The sequence below is a fragment of the Chiloscyllium plagiosum genome, unplaced genomic scaffold (genome assembly GCF_037043375.1).
Source record: "Chiloscyllium plagiosum isolate Xiang-an unplaced genomic scaffold, Cpla_swu_hap1 HiC_scaffold_5, whole genome shotgun sequence".
NCBI classification, from domain to species: Eukaryota; Metazoa; Chordata; class Chondrichthyes; order Orectolobiformes; family Hemiscylliidae; genus Chiloscyllium; species Chiloscyllium plagiosum.
In genome coordinates, this window is record NW_028270143.1 from 79,663,602 (window position 1) to 79,690,144 (window position 26,543).

Consider the following 26,543-nt stretch of genomic DNA (forward strand, 5'->3'; position numbering starts at 1 on the left):
AAGAATAGGTTAGATTACTTACAGTGTGGAAACAGGCCCTTCGGCCCAACAAGTCCACACGGCCCCGCCGAAGCGCAACCCACCCATACCCCTACATTTACCCTTTACCTAACACTACGGGCAATTTAGCATAGCCAACTCACCTGACCTGCACATCTTTGGACTGTGGGAGGAAACCGGAGCACCCGGAGGAAACCCACGCAGACAGGGGGAGAATGTACAAACTCCACACAGTCGCCTGAGGCGGGAATTGAACCCGGGTCTCTGGCGCTGTGAGGCAGCAGTGCTAACCAACCAAGGTTGGCTAGAAATTCTGTAGAAAGGAACATCTCATGTCTCCTCAAAACCTGCCCAACATTCATATGGCACAGGTCAGAAGTATGATGACATACCACCCAATTGACTGGATGGGCACTACTCCAATAACCCTCAAAACCTGGACACCCTGCTCGAATAGCACCCCATCCACAGTTTTAACAATCACTCTCTTCAGCATCGATACGTAGTAGCAGTAGTGTGTACCATCCATAATATGCACTACAACAACTCAGCATGGCTCCTCTGATAGCCCCTTCCAAACCTACAACCTCTAACACCAAGAATGACAATTGATACAGATATATAGGAATAATCACCACCTACAGGTTTTCCTCCAAACCACACACAATCCTAACTCAAAATCATATCACCCCAAGACTGCAGCATTTACAAAAGCAGCTCACCATCACCTCCTTAACAGTAATAAGGTATGGGCAACAATGCTGGCCTAGCCAGTGATGCCCACAATCTGGAAAATGTGTTCCATGTAACAATCAAAAGTTGATATATCTGCTGAACTCCTGCCATGCCCTAGCAATCTGAGATGGTGCTGTCTCAGTACACTACTGTTGCAAATTTCCCTGCTGACAGCTACCTCTTCAATCTGACATGGACATCAAATTGATCTCCCGCAGCTTTCCTGCCAAATGTAATGGGCCGAAGCTTCAAAATCCCAGTAACACAGTGCACTTATTCATGTGAATATGAGAATGTACATTGGCTGATTGTCCTCCACGAGTCAATCTGAAATCAAACCCTCTGCAGTCCTCACTTTCTCCTCCAATCTGAAATCAAACCCACTTAGGTAAACTTAAGTGGGTGTGTTGTGATTCATTAAAGAATTAAAGATTATTTTCTTTAGTATTACATTTTGGTAATTGCAATGAATTCACGTATTGATATGGAAAGGATCTTGGGTCCAATGGGATTTGTGCTGTACAACCTTTGATTCTAATTACCTTCAGGCTTCTGAAGCTGTTGCATCAGCTCTTTAAACTTCTCTTCAGCATTCTCCAAATCCATTTTGTTTACAGCCAAAAGAGCAGGCTTAGATAAAAGCTCTGCTTTATATAACTCCAACTCCTGAACACGAAAGAAAAATGAAATGGTCAGTATAATCAATAGCCTGCTGTGATTCTGAAACTCATACATTACAAACTGAAAATAAGATCAGTGAAAGACATATGCTCAGTGATGTGGCATCCCTAGTTTTGGTGAAATACATTACATTGGGTTTCCCAGAGTTTTTGTTTGTACTTTTTGGGGGAAGGATTAAAAGGAAATGGTTTCACTTCAGGCCTTGGATAGGGAGGAGAGAGGATGTAAATAGGGAGGTGCTGCATCTTCGACATTGGCTTAGGTGAGAGTAGGGAGCCAGTGTTAGATCGATTGAGCAGAGGACCGGGGTTATGGAAGAAGTCATCCCTTTGGAAACCAAAAAAGGAGGAGGGGGGAAAGATGTCTTCAGTGGTACCCTCTCAACAGTGTCTTTCTTATCCAGTTCTGACAGATTTGAAGCCAGGCTCAGAACTAGGATTCTGTGATAGCTGCAATACTCTCATTTTGCCCAACCTTGATTACAGTACTCATGGACATACTTCCATGATTACCTCGTCCCTGCCATTCCATCCCCCAGTCTTTCATGTTCATTCTCCGTGCTAAAATGGGGTAGGAAACTACAAAAGAGGTTGCAAAGCTCTCCACTGCATGGCATTGACACAAGAGTGCAACATTTGGGAGCAGCCAACAGAGACAGAAAGCATAACACACCCCTACTTTAGCAGGGGAACATGTCCAGTCATAAATATGATAACCAAGGAATTAATAAAATCTTGCAAGGCATCCTGAAAATGACAGCCATGCAACACAAAAAAACAATAGACAGATAACATGTTGAATAAAATGGTTCCCAAAATATAGAACAAGTAACTCACTTTACAAATACTGGTATTCAATATTACTCATACTACTTTCTCTAGTTTCATGTTCTTTCTATATGAAGGTCATCATGACAAGACTAGCTTACCTTTGTTAACAGCTGTATAGCTTCAAAAGCTGTTCTAAAAGGGGCTTTGTAAGAAAGCTGAAATCCAGTTACATCTACCTAAATGAATAAATCCAGAAGGGAATTTAATAAGAGTTGTGCACAAGCATTGATTTTGCCACAATATTTTCAAATAAAACCAAGATTTGAGAGGGTTCAAGTTTAAAGCAAAAAACTACAGTTCCTGTGGTGTAAGTTTTTTTTAAAAAATCTTTCAACCTAAAGTCACCTGGTCAACTATACTTAAAGAAATGAATTTTTGTAATATTGTTGATTGACAAATAAGACGTTAAACATGCAATTGCTCAGATATCAAAGTATAAAGTCAAATTTTGACTTTTCACAGTGTCTCACGGACATTCTAAAAATAAGGGGGAAGTAACTTTAGGTTCATGCAAGCTGCCCATTTACTGTTGACTGGACCCACACTGACATATCCAACACAAATGTTGTCATAAGAGGGAACCTATGACTGGTTACCTCACGATAGACAGCCTTCAGGTTTGCCTTCAGTGGTAAAACAATGTGTCAACATTCATTAGCTAACTTCACACTTGTGGAAGAGGCCTTTGATCCACATACTGGTGGTGGCTGTAGCACAGTATCCCACAAAGAAATAACCATTTCCAAACAAGAAAGGGATAAAGAAGAAGAAAAACATGTACACAAGTCATGTGATTTGAATATTTCTATTACTGTATGAATAGTGGTGTCCTGATGTGACATTATTTCCAAACAGGATAGAAATTATGACATTTCTTTCACAAGCTGTCATTAAACAATCATGGATAGAGCTTCCAAAGAGTGCGGTGGTCAACTATACAACAGTTAATTTTTAATCATAGTGGCTGTTCAGCTTATAACTGAGTACCACAATTGTGTAAAATGTAATTTATGCTGTTTTGAAATAAACATTATCTGCTACTGTATAAGTGATATATTTGCTCTGTTTTCAGTTACAGAGGAGATTTACAAGAAAGGGAGAATTTTAGCTATCAAATTGGATAGGCTGGGGTTGTTATAAAAAGGAGTTTGCAGGGGTATTTACGTAAGCGTTTTCAAATTTTGTGATGCCTAAATAAAATGGATAAGAAGGACTTATTTCCCTTAGCAAAACATGAAAGCACAGATAACTTAATTAGGGGAAAATTAGTGTAAAACTGAGGAGAATTTTTCTTTCATCCAGGGATTGACGAGATTCTGAACTTGCTACCTTTAAAATGATCAAGATAGACCCCTCACCAGATTAAGGAGAAATTTATAAGTGCATTTGAAATTCTGCAATCTAAAAGATTACCAAAGCTGGCAAGTTGGATTAGTTAATTTTTTGGCAGTCTAAACGGAACAGGCTGATTGGTCTCCTCTAAGCCAAAACTCTTCCAAATTTATGCTCCAATACAACATTAAATCAGCATATAGGTCATTCAGTGAAGCAAAATGAAAATACTGTACATATTGGAAATCTGAATTAAAAACAGAATGCTGGAAATTTTCAGCAAGTCTTCAAAGTGACAAAAGGTCAACCCTTTCTTTCTCCACAGATGTTGCCAGATCTGCTGAGGAGATCCAACACTTTCTGGATTTGATGTTATCCAGATTTGATGTGCTATTTGCAGTTTTGAATTCCCCAAAGGAGCACACAGGAAGAACATAGCAATATTGCATCATTGTGGACATGAATTCCATTTTTGGACAATACGAATTTGTTCCATCCTCAAATATTTCCCAATGAAATAAAGCAAAATGTTAACCGCATGGTTATAATTCTTTCAATAATGATTTTATTGCAGTAATTTCAGGTATCCAATTTGAAGTTTTTCCATGCAATGCAAATTATGAATATTTTAACATGAACAGTATTAAAGATTAAATGGAGCAATGCTGTATTAAACAATGAATTCTGATGTTGAATTAATTAGAAAAAATATTCAAAATAAAAAAAAAATTTCTTACCACAAAAAGCAGCTGCTTGGTCCTCTCCACGTGTTTAAGAAATTTGTGACCCATCCCTTTGTTTAAATGTGCACCTTCAACCAAACCAGGCAAATCAGCCATCGATATCTGTGACAATAAAATATACTATGACTTTCACAGAGTGCATTTGATTGGTATCATGTAACTTCAATAAACTACTCCAGGCAACTTGATGATATGGCTAGTTTGGGAGATTCAGGGTTACTTTAAATACAGGTGAAAGTACATCATCATAGAAATCTGGATAGAAACGTGCATGTAAATAAATATTTTCCAAATAATACACTTTTCTCTTATTCATTTATTCCTTTTGATCACAATTGTCCCCAACTCCCTAAAGGTAGCACGGCAGGTTTATAGGGTAGAGTCATACAGCACGGAAACAGATCCTTCAGTCCAACTCAGTCTACAACGACCATGTTTCCCAAACTAAACTTCCCCCATTTGCCTCGAAACCTTTCCTATTCATGTACCCGTCCAAATATCTTTTAAATGTTGTAACTGTACCTGCATCTACCACTTCCCCTGGCTGTTCCTTCCATATACAAACCACCCTGTGTGAAAAAGTCCCCCCTCAGGTCCCTTTTAAATCTTCTCACTCTCACCGGAATCCTGTGTCTTCTAGTTTAAACTTCCCAACCCCAGGGAAGACACCTTTGCTATTCACCTTATTTATGCCTTCCTCTAGAAGGTCATCCCTCAATCTCCTACATTCCAGGGGAAAAATGTCGCAGCCTATCCAGCCTCTCCTTATCTCAAATCCTCCAGCACAGGTATCAGTGTAAATCTTTTCTGTACCATTTCCAATTTAATAATATCCTTTCTATGACAGATCAACCAGAACTGCATGCAGTACTCCAATAGTGGCTTCACCAATATCCTGTACAGTTACATGACATCCCAACTCTTATATTCAAATGTTCAGACCAATGAAGACATGCATGCCTAGGTTAAGATGGCATATGGAAAACGTATAATCTATACCTTGACTGATGAAATTAAAAACCAGGAACTGTATCGGACTTTGGTTAGGTCAAAGTTACAACACTGTATGTAGTTCTTGTCTTTGCAGTATAGGAAGGATTGCACTCGACAGGGTGCAAAGGAGATTGATGAGGATATCGAGTGGGATGCAGCTCTTTAGCCATGAAGACAGGTTGGGTAAGTTCAGGTTAGTTTCTTTGGTTCAGAGAAGGTTGAGGGAAAACCAGATCGAGATAAATAAGATAATGAGAGGCACGGACAGAGTGAATAGAAAGCAACTGTTCGCCTTAGTCGAAGGGTTCATCAACAAGGGGGCATAATTTTAAAAGTGAAAGGCAGAAGATTTAGAGGGATTTGAGGAATTCTTTTTAAACCAGAGTGTGGTGCGGGTCTGGAGTGCACTTCATGGGAGTATGGTTGAGGGGGTTAACCTCAACCTTGAAAAGGTTGGATGAGGATTTGAAACATCATAACATTCAAGGCTATGGGCCTAGTGCTGGAATTTAGAACTAGTGTAGCTTTTGCAGCACTGGATCGAAGGGCCTCTTCAACACTGTAAGACTATTATTTCATGATAACAAATACAATCAAATAAAATCAGGCCCTCCCACTAGCACTCAAGGCACAAAATAAATTTAAATAAAACTATGTTCTTTTGATGCAGTTAACATAGTATGGTCACATTTATTACTCATTAATAATGACTATGAAAATTGGCTTTCTTCCTGAAGAAGGGCTCATGCCCGAAACGTCGATTCTCCTGCTCCTTGGATGCTGCCTGACCTGCTGCGCTTTTCCAGCAACACATTTTCAGCAGCTTTCTTCTTGAGCCACGCCAATCTTGTTCTGAGTGTTGTTAGGTGGAAAATGAAATGATTCTCAGACAGTGAGGAAGAAGAAACATTTTCATAATGTCAGCCTTATGCGTGATTCAAGAGGACTTCAAAGAACAGTACAGCACAGGAACAAGCCCTTCGGCCCATTAAGCCTGCGCCGACACATGATCCCTTTCTAAGCTAAAATCCTTTTACTTCTAGGTAGATTCATATGTGTCTCTTAAATGCTGCCATTGTATCCATCTCCACTATCTCCTCTGGCAGTGCATTCTGGGCACCTACCAAACTCTTTAAAAAAAATCACCTGTAAACTCAACACCTTTTACCATAAACTTAAGTCCCCAAGTAATTGATATTTCTACCCTGGGAAAAAGACTCTGACTATTCATTCATTCTCTCATAATTTTATAAATTCTAACAGGTCACCCCCTCATTCTTCGACATTTAACTAAAAACAAAGCAAATTTGTCCGATCTCTCCTCATAGCTCATACCCTCCAAATTAAGCAAGATCTTGGTAAACCAATTCTGTACCCTCTCCCAGCCTCCACATCCTTCTGGTAGTGTGGCAAAGAACTATACAAAATATTCCAAATGTGGCCTAACTAAATTTTAGCTGCAACATGATTGGCAATTTTTATACTGTGTCCCAATCAATGAAGGTAAGCATGTCATATGCCTTCTTGACAACATCATTCACTTGCGTTACCACTTTCAGGGAAGTGTGGATTTGTATGCCTCGACTTTTCTATATGTTTATGCTACTAGGGGTTCTGCCCTCATGCATTGAACATCCAAAATGTATCACCTCACATTTTTCTGGAAATGAACTCCATCTGTCAGCCTATATTTTTTAAAATTCATTTGTGGGACTTAGGTGTCACTGGCTGGCCAGCATTGACAGCCCAACCTTATTTGCCCTTGAGAAGATGGTGGTGAGCTGCCTTCTTGAATCACTGCCGTTGACTTGCTGTGGGTTGACCCACAATGCCAGTAGGGATAGAATTCCAGGATTTTGACCAGCGACTGTGAAGGAACAGCAGTATGTTTCCAAGTCAGGGTGCTGAGTGGCTTGGAGGGGAACTTGCCGGTGGTGGTGTTCCCAAGTACCTGCTGCCCCTTGTCCTTCCAGATGGAAATGGTCGTGGGTTTGGAAGATGCTGTCTAAGGATCTTTGGTGAATTTCTGCAGTGCATCATGTAGATAGTATACACTGCTGTTACTGAGCACCGGTGGTGGACGAATTGAATGTTTGTAGATGTGGTGCCAATCAAGAGGGTTGCTTTGTCCTGGATGCTGTCAAGCTTCTTGAGTGTGGTTGGAGCTGCACCCATCCAGGCAATTGGACAGTATTCCATCACACTCCTGACTTGGACCTTGTAGATGGTGGATAGACTTTGGGGTGTCAAGAGGTGAGTTACTCGGTGCAGTATCCTTAGTCTCTGACCTGCTCTTGTAGCCACTGTGTTTGTACGGTGAGTCCAGTGAGTTTCTGGTCAGTGGTAACTCCAAGGATGTTGACACTGGGGGATTCAGTGATGGTAATACCGTGGAATGTCATGGGGTGGTAGTTAGAGAGTCTCTTGTTAGTGATTATCATTGTCTAGCATTTGTGTGGCGTAAATGTTACTTGCCACTTGTCAGCCCAAGCCTGGATATTGTCCAGATCTTGCTGCATTTGAGCATGAACTGCTTCAGTATCTGGGGAGTCACGAATGGTGCTGAAACTATGCAATTATCAGTGAACATCCCCACTTCTGACCTTATGACAGAGGGAAGGTCATTGATGAAGCAGCTGAATATTGTTGGGCCTAGGACACTACCCTGAGGGACTCCTGCAGAGATGTCCTGGAGCTGAGATGACTGACCCTCCACAACCACAACCCATCTTCCTTTGCGCCAGGTATGACTCTAACCAATGGAAGGTTTGCCCCCATTACTCACTGATTCCAATTTTGCCAGGACTCCTTGATGCCATACTCGGTCAAATGTGCCCTTGAAGTCAAGGGCTATCACTCTCACCTCACCTGCAGAATTCAACTCTTTTGCCGATGTTTGAAGCTAGCTGTAATGAGATCAGGAGCTGAGTGACCCTGGCGAAACCCAAACTGGGCATCACTGAGCAGATGCTGCTCAACAGCACTGTTGATTGCCCCTTCCATCACTTTACTGATGACCGAGAGTAGACTGATTGGGCGGTAATTGGTCGGGTTGGATTTGTCCTGCTTTTTGTGTATAGGACATATCTGGATAATTTTCCACATCGTTGAGTAGATACCGGTGTTGTAACTGTACTGGAAGAGCTTGGCTAGGGGAGCGGCAAGTTCTGGAGCACACATCTTCATTACCATTGCCGGAATGTTATTAGGGCCCATTGTCTTTGCAGTATCCAGTGCCTCCAGCCATTTCATAATATCACGTGGAATGAATCGAATTGACTGGAGACTGGTATCCATGATGCTGTACCACTGAAGGTGCCAGAGATTTATCATCCACTCGGCACTTCTGATTTAGATTGTTGCAAATGCATCAGCCTTATCTTTTGCACTGATGTACTGGGCCTTCCATTGTTGAGGATGGGGATATTTGTGGAGCTTCCTCATCCAGTGAGTTGTTTAATTGTACACCACATTCATGGGTGTGGAAGGACTCAGAGCTTAGAACTGATCTGTTGGTCATGGGATCGCACAGCTCTGTCAATCACTTGCTGTTTATACCGTTTGGCATGCAAGTAGTCCTGTTTGGTAGCTTCAGCAGGTTGACACCTCATTTTTAGGTAAGTCTGATGGTGCTCCTGCACTCTCCATTGAATCAGGGTTGATCCCTTGGCTTGATGGTAATGGTTGATTGGGGGATATGCCAGACCATGAGGTTGCTGATTGTGCTGGAATAGAGGGTAGGAGAGAGAGAGCGAGAGAGAGAGCAAGAGAGAGAGAGTGCGAGAGAGAGAGAGAGAGCGAGAGAGAGAGAGAGCGAGAGAGAGAGAGAGCGAGAGAGAGAGAGAGCGAGAGCGAGAGAGCGAGAGAGAGAGAGAGCGAGAGCGAGAGAGCGAGAGAGAGAGAGCGAGAGAGAGAGAGAGCGAGAGAGAGAGAGCGAGAGAGAGAGAGCGAGAGAGAGAGAGCGAGAGAGAGAGAGCGAGAGAGAGAGAGAGAGAGAGAATGTGAGAGAGAGAGAGAATGTGAGAGAGAGAGAGAATGTGAGAGAGAGAGAGAATGTGAGAGAGAGAGAGAGAGAGACAGACAGAGAGAGACAGACAGAGAGAGAGAGAGAAAAGGAAAGCAGTGAAGGTGGATAGGGGGGAAAGAGAGAAACCAAAAGAGAAAATGCTGGAAAATCTCAGCAGGTCTGGCAGCTTCTGTAAGGAGAGAAAAGAGCTGACGTTTCGAGTCTAACTGACTCACTTTGACAAAGGGTCAGTTAGACTCAAAACGTCAGCTCTTTTCTCTCCTTACAGGTGCTGCCAGACCTGCTGAGATTTTCCAGCATTTCCTCTTTTGGTGCTGGAATACAGTTCTGCTGCTATTGATGGCTCACAGTGCCTCATGGATACCCAGTCTTGAGTTGCTAGATTGGTTTGAAGTCTGTCCTGTTTAGCACGGTGATAATGCCACACAACACGATGGAGGATATTCTCAATGTGAAGGCAGGACTTTGTCTCCACAAGGACAGTGCGATGGTCACTTTTACCTATACTGTCATGGACATATGCTCTGCAGCCGGCAGATTAGTAAGGATGAGGTCAAATATGCTTTCTCCTCTTGTAGATTCCTTCACCACCTGCCACAGACCCAGTCCAGCAATTATATCCTTTAGGACCTGATCAGCTCGATCTGTAATGCTGCTGCTGAGCCAATCTTGGTGATGAGTATTGAAATCCCCCACCCAGAATACATTTTGCGCCCTTGCCAACCTCAGTGCTTCCTCCAAGTGCTGTTCAACATGGAGGAGTACTGATTCATCAGCCGAAGGAGGACAGTACGTGATAACCAGTACAAGGTTTCCTTGCCCATGTTCAACCTGAAGCCATGAAACTTCGACTTCAGACCCCATGATGTCAAGGATTCCCAGGTCAACTCTCTCCTGACTGTATACCACTGTCTGCATGTTTGATGGGTCTGTCCTGCCAATGGGACAGGACATATCCAGGGATGGTAATGGTGCTGTCCGGAGTTGTTATCTGTAAGGTACGATTCCGTAAGAATGACTATGCCAGGGTGTTGCTTGACTACTCTGTGAGACAGCTTTCCCAATTTCGGCACGAGCCCCCAGATGTTGGTAAAGAGGTCTTTGCATGGTCGATAGGGCTGTTTGTGTTTTTGCCATTGTCTTTTCTGGTTGCAAGGTCGATGCCAGGTGGTCTGGCCGGTTTCATTTCTTTGTTGTGACTTTCTAGCAATTGATACAATTGAGTGGCTTGCTAGGCCACTTCAGAGGGCAGTTGAGAGTCAACCACATTGCTATGTCTCTGGAGTCACATGTAGGTAAGACCAGGTAAGGATGGAAAATTTCCTTCCCTAAAGGACACTGGTGAACCAGATTGGTTTTTCCAACAATTGACAATGGTTTCATGGTTATCAGGTGACTCTTAATTACAGATTTTTTTAAAATTGAATTCAAATTCTGCTATCTGCAGAGGCTGGACTTGAACCCAGGTCCCCAGAATATTATCCTGGGTTTCTAGATTAATAGTCAAGTGATAATACCACTAGACCACCGCCTCCCCTTCTATATATATCCTGCTGTATCCTCTGGCAATCCTTTTCATAATTCACAGCTCCCCCAATTTTTGGGTCATCCGCAAGCTTACTAATCAGGCCACCTCCATTCTCCTCCAGATCATTTATATATTATAAACAAGAAGTGAAGGTGCTCTCCTTCTCCATTTTGGTAGGATAGTGGACTGTGAGGACTTATAAGACTGAGATAGAGGCATTCAGTCAAACTAAGTTGAGAGCTTGCTACAGCCCTTTACAGAGGAAAAACTAGAGTTCAGTGACGGTGGCACTGATCAAGTGAATCTCTCCATCTTTATTGATGTTAATCATCAAGTGTTATTGTGGCAGCCATATCAAGCCAAGTACTGCATTTTCCTTCATAGCCCTGACTTAATCCTTGTGGACAGGAGAGGGGAGATCATTGAACTAAGCCACTCATTGCAGGACACCCGATTGGTCTGATAATTGCGGTGATGAAATTACATATCCTTTTGATCAACAGTGGTGTCCTCTGTGCCTAGCAACAGGGATTTCAAACCTCAACATGAAGCTTTAGAATCTTTAGTACAGCCTAAAATACTGATACTCCTCTTCCATGAGAGACTTCATTAAATCTAGTAGTGCCTTACCATTATTTGCCTTAAAACTAACAATTTCATTGTGACATTTTCTAATACATCAAAAAAAATTAATCAAGCATGAAATGCCATACTGGCAATACTTACCTGTTTGTAATCACTGTACATTAACTTGCCAATTTCTGGTCTCATGGTAGTGACTGAAAAATAAAAATAAAATTAACATAAATAAAGCTAAACAACATATGGGACTGAGACAGAGAATGGGGCAAGATGAACTGCTCATTTGGAAAGCCTGCGCTAGTGAAATAAGTCAAATAACCTCCTTTTGTTCTCCTATTACAATGGACTGAGTCTTCCACTATCCAAAGTCATGACCATCCACCATCCAAAGTCCAGCTTAGGTTGCTGGAGAACTGGAGGAGCCATACTCCTGACATTCATACAGGCACCGCAATTGTCTGGAAAGTTTAAATTTCTGACAGGCTTATTTGCTTCGAATGGGAGATTATATAAATGTCTTTCACACTGATTTTGGAGTTAATTTAAACAGATTCTTACCCTAGAGGTGCTACAAAGTTTAATCTCTGGTGTAAATCAGTAATTAACAGCACAATCCTAAATCACCACCCTTACATAACCCCCACATGCCCAACCTTGTGACCCATCCAACCACCGCCCTGGACCCAACCACTAAATCCACCCACCTCATCTCATCCACCATCTTACTCACTCGCTCACCCAAACAAACCTTGATCCCACTCCAAACCACTGTCTAATTTGTACTGAATATATATCCCAGAATTCCCTCCACCCACATCATCATTAAAAGCCATTGTGTACCTGAACAAGCACTGTCAATTTAAAGCTGTCCTGCAAAGGTTGCTGTACTCTAGACATCCCAGACAGGGGAAAATTGGGGTCCCACTGTGCAGCTAAGATTCTGGAGGTCCAGATGGATAGGGTGGTGCCAATGTGGAATTTCATCTTCCGAAGCCAGCAGTGGAGGGCACAACACCAGACTATGCCAGCCTGGTCCAAGGTTGCTACCACGGCTAACTCATTCTCAGCTGTTTGGAGTTATGCATAGTAGCATAGGAACAAGATTGATGCCCTTTGTCAGGGTACGTACCACCATCCTCTCTCTGATATCTCATAATCGCACTCTCTCTACCACTGTATCACCACTCACAAGACTCATGATCTACCGCTCTCTCTCACTTCCACCTACCACAACATTAGTAATGCTACATACTCACCCATTCAGGTCACCTCCCCACATGCACCAAAAAGAATAATTGCGCCACCCACTTTCATCTCCCTTAATACCTGACTCACTTACACTCAAGGGGAAAACAATCCACAATAGTGCAGAAAGAGTCAAGACAGACGCTTTGCTGCCCAACCTCCGGCTTCTCATTCCTTATGTGGAGAGCATCCTGACTTTGAACACGGCCTGGCTAGTATTGGAGGCTGCCTTGACTTACTCAGCTGGTACCATCTGAGCACCCAGGACTTGACTGAGGCCTGCTGATAACTGTGAAAAGCTTCATAGCTTTATGTCTGCATTAAATGGCAAGGCAAGGCAAGATAGCAGTAATATGACTCTGGTATCTCTGGCTGAGGGGGCACAGCACGAAAAAGGAAATGCAAGAGAGATGCTGTGAGCATCCAGATAGGATTGAAGTAAGTGAACATTATAGCAGCAAGTGAAGAGCCCAAAGGTGCAGCCTGGTCCTTTCCATGAACTAGGTGAGTGTCTGAGTATTCAGTGTCCTTGCAGCAGCATTACAATAACAGTTACCCATGCTAACAGTCATACAGAATTGAAGAGCAGAAGTGCCTGTAAGTGAATCAGAGATGTGTCACGAGGTTGTTAGAGGCTGGCTCATGTAGGCTGCCAATGCTCTTGAGCATGGGGAGTATGTGGTCGATGCCCTGAGATGTTAGTGCTCAGTTTCCAACATGAAGATTATTCAGAACAAGTGGCATGCTGAATCCATCAGGTGCTTGTTCTGGTTTTCTTGTTCAGCTTTCCCAATATCTAGCTTCTTTGGCAAGCTTGAGGGGAGGGCAGTCTGAATAGTAAGTTCTGAAGAAGAGTCACACCAGACTCGAAACGTTTACTGGTTCTCTCTCCACAGATGCTGCCAGGCCTACTGGGTTTCTCCAGTGTTCTGTGTATATTTAAAAATTAATGATTATCCTCAATTGGTATCTCACTGCTGCCTAGCAAGAACCATGCCACTTGTGGAAAAACATACAAGACAGAGAGGATCCCAATGTTGAGATGGGCTTTGCCACATTTGTTGCCCGATTCTGCCATACATCTTGCTATAAGCCACATTGCTCAGAACCTTATGTGAGTCAGCCTAAGGTTTAGGTTTTGGAATGAAGAGATTTGATATGGCACCTGGAACACAATAAAAGCGATGACACCGAGCACAGTACTTTTCATCAGAAACTGTTCATGTTCGAGGAGGCAACATGATAAGTTTAAAACGAGGGGAACGGCAGATATTAGATGGGAAATAAATCTTTAAAAGAACAGTTCTTCTATTGTTACACTTACATGGATAATCTGCAATCTTAGGTTTGGCATGAGACAGCTGACTCAATAATGAAGATTTCCCTGCATTTGGAAACCTACAATTAATAGGAAAATCTGTTATCTGAAGATAGCAACTTAAACTTTAAATAATTTGCTTATTCTTTTTAAGTTAATACAGCACTAAATGGCACAACACAAAAATCAGCGTGCAATTTAAGTTGTGGACCCAAATTCAATGAAACACAAAATGTATCCAACTTTCATTCAACATAGTTCTTCAAAGTTAATAAAGCAGAACAATTTGAAAGTCTAGTAATTGTTATTACATTAGCCCCAGGGCTGCACATTTTATTTTCTTTGTCTATTCCATACTCTATTTATGCTGTTAGTACAGATTCAATCTGCATGACATTTATGCAAACTGAATCCTCTCCATCTTGTATATTATTCAAATGTCCATCAGATGCAAACAGAATGGAGCAATCTCATTAAGCCATACAGTCACAGAGATGTCCAGCATGGAATCAGACCCGTCCATCCAACTCGTCCATGCCGACCAGATATCCCAACCCAATCTAGTCCCACCTGCCAGCACCCGGTCTATATACCTCTAAACCCTTCCTATTCATTTACCCATCCAAATGCCTCTTAAATGTTGCAATTGTACCAGCCTCCACGACTTCCTCTGGCAGCTCATTCCATATGTGTACCACCCTCTGTGTGAAATAGTTGCCCCTCAGGTCTCTTTTATATCTTTCCACTCTTACCCTAAACCTATGCCCTCTAGTTCTGGACTCCCCCACCCCAGGTAAAAGACTTTGTCTATTTACCCTATCCATGTCCCTCATAATTTTGTAAACCTCTATAAGGTCACCCCTCAGCCTCCGATGCTCCAGGGAAAACAGCCCCAGCCTGTTCGGCCTCTCTCTGCAGCTCAGATCCTCCAACCCTGGCAGCATTCTTGTAAATCTTTTCTGAACCCTTTCAAGTTTCACAATATCTTTCCAATAGGAAGGAGACCAGAATTGCACTCAATATTCCAACAGTGGCCTAACCAATGTCTTGTACAGCCACAACATGACCTCCCAACTCCTGCACACAATACTCTGACCAATAAAGGAAAGCATACCAAACGCCTTCTTCACTATCCGATCTACCTGTGACTCCACTTTCAAGGAGCTATGAACCTGCATTCCAAGGTCTCTTTGTTCAGCAACACTTCCTCGGACCTTACCATTAAGCGTATAAGTCCTATTAAGATTTGCTTTCCCAAAATGCAGCACCTCGCATTTATCTGAATTAAACTCCATCTGCCACTTCTCAGCACACTGGCCCTTCTGGTCCAGATCCTGTTGCATTCTGAGTTAACCGTCTTCGCTGTCCACTACACCTCCAATTTTGGTGTCATCTGCAAACTTACTAACTGTACTTCTTATGCTTGCATCCAAATCATTTATGTAAATGACAAAAAGTAGAGGGTCCAGCACCGATCCTTGTGGTACTCCACTGGTCACAGGCCTCAAGTCTGAAAAACAACCCTCCACCACCACCTTCTGTCTTCTACCTTTGAGCCAGTTCTGTATACAAATGGCTAGATCTCCCTGGATTCCATGAGGTCTAACCTTGCTAATCAGTCTCCCATGGGGAACCTTGTCGAACGCCTTACTGAAGTCCATATAGATCACATCTACTGCTCTGCCCTCATCAATTCTCTTTGTTACTTCTTCAAAAAACTCAATCAAGTTTGGGAGACATGATTTCCCACGCACAAAGCCATGTTGACTATACCTAGTCAGTCCTTGCCTTTCCAAATACATGTACATCCTGTCCCTCAGGATTCCCTCCAACAACTTGCCTACCACCGAGGTCAGGCTCACCGGTCTACACTTCCCTGGATTGTCTTTACCGCCCTTCTTAAACAGTGGTACCACGTTTGCCAACCTCCAGTCTTCCGACACCTCACCTGTGACCATCATGATACAAATATCTCAGCAAGAGGCCCAGCAATCACTTCTCTAGCTTCCCACAGAGTTCTCGGGTACACCTGATCAGGTCCTGGGGATTTATCCACCTTTAACTGTTTCAAGACATCCAGCACCACCTCCTCTGTAATCTGGATATTTCGCAAGATGTCACCATCTATTTCCCTACAGTCTATATCTACCATATCCTTTTCCACAGTAAATACTGATGCAAAATATTCATTTAATATCTCTCCCATTTTCTGTGGCTCCACACAAAGGCCGCCTTGCTGATCTTGGAGGGGCCCTATTCTCTCCCTAGTTACCCTTTTGTCCTTGATAGATTTATAAAAACCCTTTGGATTCTCCTTAATTCTATTTGCCAAAGCTATCTCATGTCCCCATTTTGTCCTCCTGATTTCCCTCTTAAGTATACTCCTACTTCCTTTATACTCTAAGGATTCACTCGATCTATCCTGTCTGTACCTGACATATGCTTCCTTCTTTTTCTTAACCAAACTCTAAATTTCTTTAGTCATCCAGCATTCCCTATACCTACCAGCCTTCCCTTTCACCCTGACAGGAATATACTTTCTCTGGATTCTTGTTATCTCATTTCTGAAGGCTTCCCATTTTCCAGCCGTTCCTTTACCTGCAAACATCTGCCTCCAATCAGCTTTTGAAAGTTCTTGCCTTATACCATCAAAATTGGCCTTTCTCCAATTTAGAACTTCAACTTTTAGATCTGGTCTATCTTTTTCCATCACTATTTTAAAACGAATAGAATTATGGTCGCTGGCCCCAAAGTGCTCTCCCACTGACCCCTCAGTCATCTGCCCTGCCTTATTTCCCAAGAGCAGGTCAAGTTTTGCATCTTCTCTAGTAGGTACATTCATTACTGAATCAGAAAATTGTCTTCTACACACTTAAGAAATTCCTCTCCATCTAAACCTTTAAAACTATGGCAGTCCCAGTCAATGTTTGGAAAGTTAAAATCCCCTACCATAACTACCCTATTATTCTTACAGATAGATGAGATCCCCTTACAAGTTTGTTTCTCAATTTCCCCCCACCTTACTAGTTTAAATCCTCCCAAGTAGTTCTAGCCCAAATTTCCCTGCCAGTATATTAATCCCCTTCCAATTTAGGTGCAATCCGTCCTTCTTGTACAGCTCACTTCTACCCCAAAAGAGATTCCAATGATCCAAAAATGTGAATCCTTCTCCCATACACCAGCTCCTCAGCCATGCATTCATCTGCTCTATCCTTCTATTCCTGCCCTCACTAGCTCGTAGCACTGGGAGTAATCCAGATATTACTACCCTTGAGGACCTCCTTTTTAAATTTCTGCCTAACTCTCTGTAATCTCCCTTGAGAGTCTCAACCTTTTCCCTTCCAATGTCTTTGGTTCCAATGTGGACAATGACCTCCTGCTGGCCCCTCTCCCCCGTGAGAACATTCTGCACCCTCTCGGAGACATCCTTGATCCTGACACCAGGGAAACAACACACCATTCTGATTTTTCCCTGCTGGCCACACAAACGTCTGTCTGTACCTCTGACTACAGAATTCCCAAACACAATTGATCTCTTGGAAGCCGACGTACCCCTCGTTGCATTAGAGCCAGTCTCAATACCAGAAACTTGGCTGTTCGTGCTACGTTCCCCTGAGAATCCATTACCCCTACATTTTCCAAAACAGCATACCTGTTTGAAATGGGTATATCCACAAAAGACTCCTGCCCTAAGTGCTGACCTCTCTCACCCTTCCTGGAGTTAACCCATCTATGTGACTGTATCTGAGACTTTCCCCTCTTCCTATAACTGCCATCCGTCACATACTGTTGCTGTTGCAAATTCCTCATCGCTTCCAACTGTCTCTCCAACCGATCTACTCGATCTGATAAGATTCGCATCCAACAGCATTTATGGCAGATATAATCCGCAGTAACCCTTACACTCTCTTTAAACTCCCACATCTAACAAGAAGTACCTATCACTGCAAAGGGCATTTTTGTTCCTTCACAATCTACAGACCCGGAAAATAACACCATCTTATTCCTCTACAAACACTGCCCCAGGTTAAATTAATAGCTATGGCTTATATTTTAAGTTTAATCAAGAGACTTCTCTCCAAAAACATAATCAAGAAAGAATCCACTATACTCACGACTGCAGCCTTTCTCTTGGACAGACTTAAAACAACAATTAACTTATCTGATTCTGTGCTGTGAACTTCACCCAACAGTTCCTCCAAGATTAGTTGTGAATTTCACTGTTTGTTAATTTTCCCAGATGCACTCCGATGTCCAACGATACACGAATTCAAACAGCAAAGGCGGTAACTGAGCAGGTTTTCTCTCTCTCTCCTGCACTGTCCTCACCATGTTCAATTTATTAAAGGTATAGCAGCTGACAGATGTTAGCTTTCAGTCAATGATTGCTGGCACTGGAGTCACATCAGTTTATTATCTTATTTACTGCAATGGTAGTGTCACAGTTTGTTACCTTTGAAAGATCATGGAGTGAAATCACTGATCTTCACAGCACAAAAGGAAATCATTCCATCTCTCTAGTCACACCCTTGACCGTTCCCAATGGTCCTGCTAAATTTTCCTTTCCAATAATTAACAAGTTCAGTTTGAAAGTCAAGACTGAATCTGCCCCACCACCCTCAGCTAATGCATTAGAGATTATAACCACACTGTAAAAATGATTTTCCTAATCTGTGTATAACCAGGTGTCTAGAGCAGTATGCTGAGAAGCCAGCTAGGGATTGGGCTATTTTATATTTAGTGTTGTACAATGAGAAAGGATTAATTAATAACTTTGCTATAAAGCAGTCTTTGGGAAATAGTAATCATATTATTTGGCATTAAGTTTGAATGCAATATAGCTCATCCTGAAACTCAGGTATTAAATCTGAAGAAGGGAAGTTATGAAAGGCAAGTTGGCTAAATTGGTTTAGGGATAGATACTAAAAAATTTGATAGTAGACATGCAAAGGCTAGTGTACATTCCTCTAAGATACAAAACCTAAAGGAAAAGGCAAAAAGAAATTAGTGGAGACAGATCAAAGGAGGTGGCTTAAAAAGATGCCAGAAAAATGCCTAGAGAGGAAAGAAGTACAGGATTTGAAGAAACATAGAACCAAAGGACAATCAAGAAGTTGACTTAAAAAGTGAAAAGAAAATCACAAAATTGCTACAAGAGGCCTTTTGCCTCAATGTGGCTCCATAAACTCTCAGAGTTTTGACTTGATGCTTCTCTAATGCCTTTTCCCATAATCCCACATATTGGATAATTTTTACATAAAAACAGTGCCATCTTGAATGCCTCAGTTGAACCTGCATCCACCATACTTCCAGTTGGCACATTCCAAACCCAGACCAAGTTTTGTCTCACCTCAGATTTACTTCTTTCAGAAACATTTTAAAACTATACCCTCAAGTGCTTGATCTTTTATGACTGGGGACAGATTCTCCCTATCTACTCAGATTCCTCCTGATTTTGAAAACTTTTATTAGATCTCCTCTTAACTTTTCCCTCTCCAACAACAACAGTCCCAGGTTCTCCAATCTATCCGTATAACTGAATTGCTCATGCTTGGAACCATCCTCAAAACTATTCCTCCCTCTCTCCAATATTTTCACATACTTCCTAAAGTGTGGTGCCTGGAACTACACAGTCCTGCACCTGAGGTCTAACCCTCATAAATGCAGCATAACCTCCCTGCTCTTGTACTCCATGCCTCTAATAATAAACTGTATATGAATGCAAACTAATGAGGAACATAAAGGTGAATACTAAAACATATGTGAAGAAGAAAAGATTAACTATGTCAAATGTGGACCATTTACAGATTCGGATGAATTTATAGATGAGAACAGCAAAATGGCACAAAAACTAAAGTTATTTTATATCTGTGTTCACAGAAGATACAAATGATCTCCTATAAATACTGGGCAACCCTCAGAATTGTGAAACTGAGGGACTAAAAGAATTTGGTATTAGTAAAGAGGTTCTGGAACAGTGGTGCTGGAAGAGCACAGCAGTTCAGGCAGCATCCGACGAGCAGCGAAATTGACGTTCGGGACTTCTGGCAAGGACAGTCTCCAATATCTGGGCTTTCTAACAAAACCACCAGGTCACCCAACCAAATCTCCAAGGCTAACAGGCTTCATTATGGGGAGCCCAACTATGGGACCTGGGCCTGCACTCAGACATCGTAGAAGGCGAAGGAAGAAACAAAACCACTTGAGGCCTGGAGTCACTTCTCACTGTAGGTAAAGCCTCATGTTTCCTGATGAAGGGCTTTTGCCCGAAACATCGATTTCGCTGCTCGTTGGATGCTGCCTGAACTGCTGTGCTCTTCCAGCACCACTAATCCAGAATCTGGTTTCCAGCATCTGCAGTCATTGTTTTTACCTCATTAGTAAAGAGGTACTATGTGAAAAGTTAACTGGATCGAAGGTTGGTAAATCATAGAATTTAGAATTTATTTAAGTCATTGAACTTACAGTACAGAAGGAGAACATTGAACCCATTGTGTTTGTACCAGTTCTTGAAAGAACTACCCAGCTAGTCCCATTCTCCACACCTTTCTCAGTACCCTGTAAATATATATCTCTTTTGAAACCTCACATAGAATCCTCTTTCTCCATTCTCCCAGGCAGTGCAGTGCATTCCAAATACTAACAATTCTCTGAGTTAAGAGGTTTCTCTTCATCTCAATCCTAGCTCTCTTGCTGATAATCTTGAAATTTTCAACCCTAGTTACTGACATACCAACCAGTGGAAACAGAATATCCTTCTTTACCCTGTCAACATTGTTCATAATTGCAAATACCTCAATAAAGTAACCTCTTAGTCTTCTCTACTCCAAGGAAAATAAGCCCAATTTCTGTAATCTTTCTTTGTATTTAAAATCTCTGATTCTTGATATTATTCTAGTAAATTTCCTTTGCCAAATCTCCTAAATCTCCAGGGCTTTACCATTCGTCCTTAAATAAGGTGTTCAGAACTGAACACAATCCTCCAAATGTGGTCTGACTAATAATTTGCAAAGGTATAGCATTACTTCCTTGCTTTTGTACTCTATGGCTTTATTTCTAAATCCAAGGACCTGTAAGCCTTTTTAATGACTATTTAAACTTACCTGACCACCTTCAAAAATACGAACCCTGAGGTCCGCTACTGTATTCCCCTCAAAATTGGGCCATGAAGTCTGTATTGTCTCTCAAGTGTTTCTCCTACCAAAATGCATTCCCTCATAGTTCTCTGCATAGAATTTCATCTGCCAAATGTCTGTCAATTTGGCCAACTTGTCAATCCCCCTTTAAAGTCAATTAGCATCATCCTCACAATTAACTATTCACCCTACCTTAACATCATTTGCAAATTGAGATTTTGCCCTCAACACTCATTTCTAAATCATTTATATCCATAAGAAAAAGCAAGAGTCACAACACCAATCCCTTGGTGTTATGGACCATACCAAATGCCTTTCAAAAAAACTCAAGGTGATAGCCTAAACTCTAATATTTATCTTATATAAATGGCAAGTATAAGGTATTGTGTTCCAGATATAACGCGATTGGTCACACTACTCAGCTTAAAGCAAAACACACTTTATACTTACACCCAATTAAAATACAAACAGAAGAAAGAAGAATCGGCATAACTTTAACTCTACTAGAAAACTGAATAATAGATTATTTAACAATTAAACAGCAACTGTTCCAATACAGTAAACACACCATTGGCAAAGACAAATTCAGTAAAATAGATTGTCTCTATTGAGAAATGTTTCTCCAGACCAAGAGAAAAGAACAAAGAAAATTCTGGCACACAGAGAGAAGTCAAACATTTTGCTTTTAGAGAGAGAGATGTATGGCAGCTTCAAAACTCCAATAACTGTTGAAAGCTAAACTAAAACTAGGTTCTGCAGGAACTTGACTCCACTTAATGCTTCTTCTATTGTACCAATTTTTTTTTAAAACCCAAGGCCTCACAAGCGGTTTTCTTTATCGGCTTCAAATAGACAGCTCTCCATCTCGGTCTTAAAACTTCTCTTTAAAAAAAGGACAAAATACACCCTTACAAGCTCTTAAAAATGGGTATGATGATGCTGCAAGGTTATGTTAGCCTTTGTTCTTCTTTTCAGGAGGTCATATAAGCACAGGTTCCAAAATGTCTGGGGTTGAAAGGTTTTAGGGCCAATTTGATTATAGCTGAAATACTGCCTCAGGCAAAAGGCATTTAAAGTAAAAAAAAACACTTGTACAATGAAAGGCGAATGACCGGTTCTTCTAGCCCAGCAATTCTCTGGTTTGCTTTGGTTTTGGTAGGCTAGCTATTCACTGAAAGCAATCAGGCAGTTGAAAAAGCTGCTGGACCCAAAGAAGCTGGTCCTGGCTCAGCCTCCTGTCTCTCTCTGACTTCTTTCCTATAAGACCTTGTGTTTGATTTTACCTTTTGTGCCAAGGGGCATTTCTGGGGATTGTTGCATGTATTTGGAACAGCATCATTAAATTGATATAATCTGTTCAGTTTTCATATAGGTTAAGTTATTCTGTATTCTGTTCTCTTTTGTTTGGGTTTCATTCGGTTATCTTGTAAATAAATTCTGTTTGTTTAAAACAAAGTAATTTGGCCAGGTGCATGCCACCTGGAATATCCATGTTATACCTGTTTAAAGCAGTTGGCAAAGTTAGGGTCTGGACTATTTTCTTGAAATATTTTGAGGGAGTCTGGCCTGGTCCATAACATGGGATGTTAGGTTCTTTTCCTGAGGTTTCGCACACAAATTGCAATTTGCACACATCAACTTCTGCAAACAGTTAAAGTTTATTAAAGTCTGTACAAGCTAGGTGACCCCCTTTGCACCGACCCCCCCCCCCCCCCCACCGACCCCCACAATCCCCTTCGTAGGTATGTGAGGTTGAGTCAAAGTGAGGCCCTGAACAAAGAAAATATATCCCCTTTATCTTGGTCAGTTGGTCATGCCTCTGATGCTCTGGCAACTCCCCCAGTCACATGCCACTCAAGACAACCCCCAGTCACTCACAGTTACAAGTTACCCCAGGTACAATGGCAGGATGAGATCATCCTAAAGAGATAATGCAAATGCTAATAGCTAATCCTGGGGAATCTTTATGCAAACAATTTCCTGACTCAGTGCTTCCCCAAGACAATTCAGGTGCTGCATACCTAGCTTCAAGAGATGGCCAGAAAGCATTTCTGGATGGAAGAGATTGAATGGTAGTTTAACTTAACAATAGCAGGGGAGTAGTAGCAAATGACCATCTAAATGAAGTCTGAATTACAATGGATAGTCATCTGCATTCTTTCATGATTGTTGTCCCCACCCAAACACAGTGCAGTTTAACCCTTTAATTTACAGTAATGTCCAGAGAGATATTCTCATTTAATCTTTTAACATTACAAGGAAATACCACTTTCAACTCATCGCCAATTTGAGAACCTACCCCCCCCGCCCCTTTCTTATCTTTTAGTCAACTTAGAATCAATGCCATCAAGGACCCTCAATCCTAAACATTTCTAATTTTCTAACTATATGGCACCATATAAAATGCTTTCTGAAAGTCCAAATACACACCACCCACAGCACTATCCTCACTCGCTGCCTGTGTCACCTCACCAAAGAACTCAATTAAATTTGTCAGACATAACCTGCTCTTGCAAAGCCATGTTGACTATCTAGTATTAAATTATTTTTCTCTTATTATGGACTCCAATAGTCTTCTCACTATTGAAATTAAGCTGACAGGTCTGTAGTTTCCTGGGGTATCCTTTTCTGCTTTCTTAAACAACAGTATCACATTTGCCAATCCTCCATTCCCTCGGGATAATCGCGTGTGCAGAGACACCTGGATAAATTCTGTCATCGGCACTGCAATTTGCACCTTTCATTCTCTCAGCAATTTAGGATGCATCCCATCTGAGCCTGACGACTTCTCTACCCGAGGTGCTGCCAGCCTCTTTAGCACTTTATTTGTCAATATATTGCCTAGTTGTTCAATACCATGCCATTATCACCATTTTCTAATTTGGTAAACAGAGAAGCAAATTACTCATTTAGTACCTCTGTCACACCCTTTACTTCGGTGAGTAGCTTAACCTGTTTATTCATTATGGGCCTCATTCTATCCTTCGCTAATTTTCTACTATTCATATGTTTAAAGAATGCTTTACTATTTGTTTTATCACAGCCTTTTCTCACGCTTCCTCCTAGTCTTCCTTATTCCAGCCTTAGCCTCTCTACTGAATTTGAGATACTCTTCCCCTGATTTCTAGTGCTATTATTATTCTGCTATGCATCATATATCTCCTTACTTTATCACAAATATCTTTAGTCATCTAACCTTGGTTACCCTGTATTTATTTCTCATGGGTAATTTCCTAGTTTTCACCCTACTCATCTTTCTTTTGAAATTGTCCCAAGTTTTCATCCAAAATGAGTTTCCAATAAACTGCTCCAGTTGAACTTTTAAACTCCTAAAATCTGCCATTTTCCAATCTGGAATTTTAATCATGAACTGATTTTTAGCCTTTTCCAACTGAATATCGAACATTACATAATGATCACCATTTCCCAAATGCTTCCATACTCTGACATTCTCCACCTGTCCTGCCTCATTTCCTAATGTCAAATCCAGCACAGTTCCCTCCTGCCAGGAATGCAAATGGATAGTTCCACAAAGTTCTCCTGTACAGTTTCCAGGACCATATGCATCTCATCCCAAAATGCTGAAGGAAAAGGATAAAAAGAATAAATGTATGCATTGCTAGAAGCAACAATAACTGACAACCTGTACTTCTCACATAGATGCAATGGTCAAGAAGGCACAACAATGATTCTTCTTCCTCAGGTGGCTCAGGAAATTCAGCATATCCATAAGGACTCTCACCAACTTTTACAGATGCACCATAGAAAACATACTACCTGGGTGCATAATGGTCTGGTACCAGAAGTGCTCTGCCCAGGACCATAAGAAACTACAGAAGGTTGTGTGCACACCCCAGAGTATCATGGAAGCCAACCTCCTATCCACAGACTCCATTTATACTTCTTGTTGCCGTGGAAAGACTGCCAGCATCAAAGACCCTTCCCCCAGTTACGCTCTCCTACAACCTCCTTCATCAGGCAGAAGATACAGTAGCTTGAACATACGCACACCAACAGGTTCAAGAACAGCTCCTTCTCTACCATTATTAGACTGATGAATGAACTCTAACTTCAAATAATATTGATCTTGTTAATGTTGATCTTGCTTCGTGTACCTTCTATGCAGGGTAACCTCTATGCCTCACTCTGTCTAAGCACCAATGATCCACCTGTCTTTGCTTGCTATGATCTGCCTGTACTGCTTGCAAACAAAGCTTTTCACTGTACTTAGGTACATGTGACTACAAAAAATCAAATCAAATCAGGTGGTTACTTTTAAAAACACCATTGTATCTAGAAAGGTTCCTGTGAACTGGAAAGTTGTAAATGTAACCCCACCATTTAAAGAAGAATGGAGAAATACAGACCTGTTAGTTTGATGTCAGTAGTAAGCAATGTTAGAATCTATTACAAAGGATATGATAGCTCGACAGTTAGAAAGGAATAATAAAATTGAGCAATGTAGATTTATGAAAGGGAAATCATGCTTGTTAATCATGTTGGAACCTTTTTGTGGATAATACTTAATAAAGGAAAACCAGTAGATATAGTGCATTTGGCTTTTCAGAAGACATTTGATAAAGTTCCACACATTAGAAAATAAAATTACAGCACATATGAGTGGGGAACATATACGAGCAAGGATTAAGAGCAGATACTAATGATATCAAGACATAGGGAGATATTGCAGGCAAGTGGCACTGAAGTAGATGATTATACATCATCGAGTTGAATGGTGGTGCAGATTCAATAGGCTGAATGAAACATTCCTCTTTGCCTATTGTTCCAATGTTAGGAGTGACTCCATCATTCAACTTATACTGTCCTCTGGTTCACAACCCTTTCACAAATAGCTTCTCTGTCAACTTTGTTGGATCCCACATGCCATTACAAAACTATCAAATTTTCTCTGAAACGCCTCTTCTCACAGGAGAACAACCCCAACACAAATCAATGCTGGCTTTCCTTAATTGATCCACTTTGTATTCAGTGCTTGAACATACAAACTCCCCAGAAAGTCTTGCAGCACAGTTTTATTGTCCCTATCGTTAGGCCAGACAATATAGTTTAAATTCCACTTGAACTGGATGTGTTAAAACACATCCAAACATGAGGATTAAGAATAACTACAAGTGTCCTGGAACTATTCCAAAATAGCTTCAGTAACATTTTTAATCAGAGAAGTGTAAATTAGGAACAAGAACAGAAATTGCTGAAGAAGCTCAACAGATTAAAACCAGCTCTGAAAAGTTACTGGACTCATTAACTCTACTTTCTTCCTACAGATGCTGCCAGATCTGCTGAGTTTCTCCAATGATTACTGTTTTTGGTTCAGATCTCTTGCAGTTCCTGGTTTTATTTATATGCAAATTAGGAATGACAGACACACATAT

General features: G+C 41.4%; 1 protein-coding gene across 1 annotated transcript in view; it reads right to left on the minus strand.

Annotated features, from left to right (window-relative positions):
* The window catches only part of gtpbp10 (GTP-binding protein 10 (putative)), a 54,563-nt gene that overhangs the window by 3,368 nt on the left and 24,652 nt on the right, over positions 1–26,543 (minus strand). The window contains exons 5-9 of the mRNA XM_043690355.2: positions 14,021–14,094; positions 11,596–11,648; positions 4,316–4,423; positions 2,345–2,422; positions 1,278–1,401 (exon numbers count right to left, since the gene is read on the minus strand). Of these exons, the coding sequence (XP_043546290.2) occupies positions 1,278–1,401; positions 2,345–2,422; positions 4,316–4,423; positions 11,596–11,648; positions 14,021–14,094 (437 nt within the window). The remainder of the gene's footprint in view (positions 1–1,277; positions 1,402–2,344; positions 2,423–4,315; positions 4,424–11,595; positions 11,649–14,020; positions 14,095–26,543) is intronic.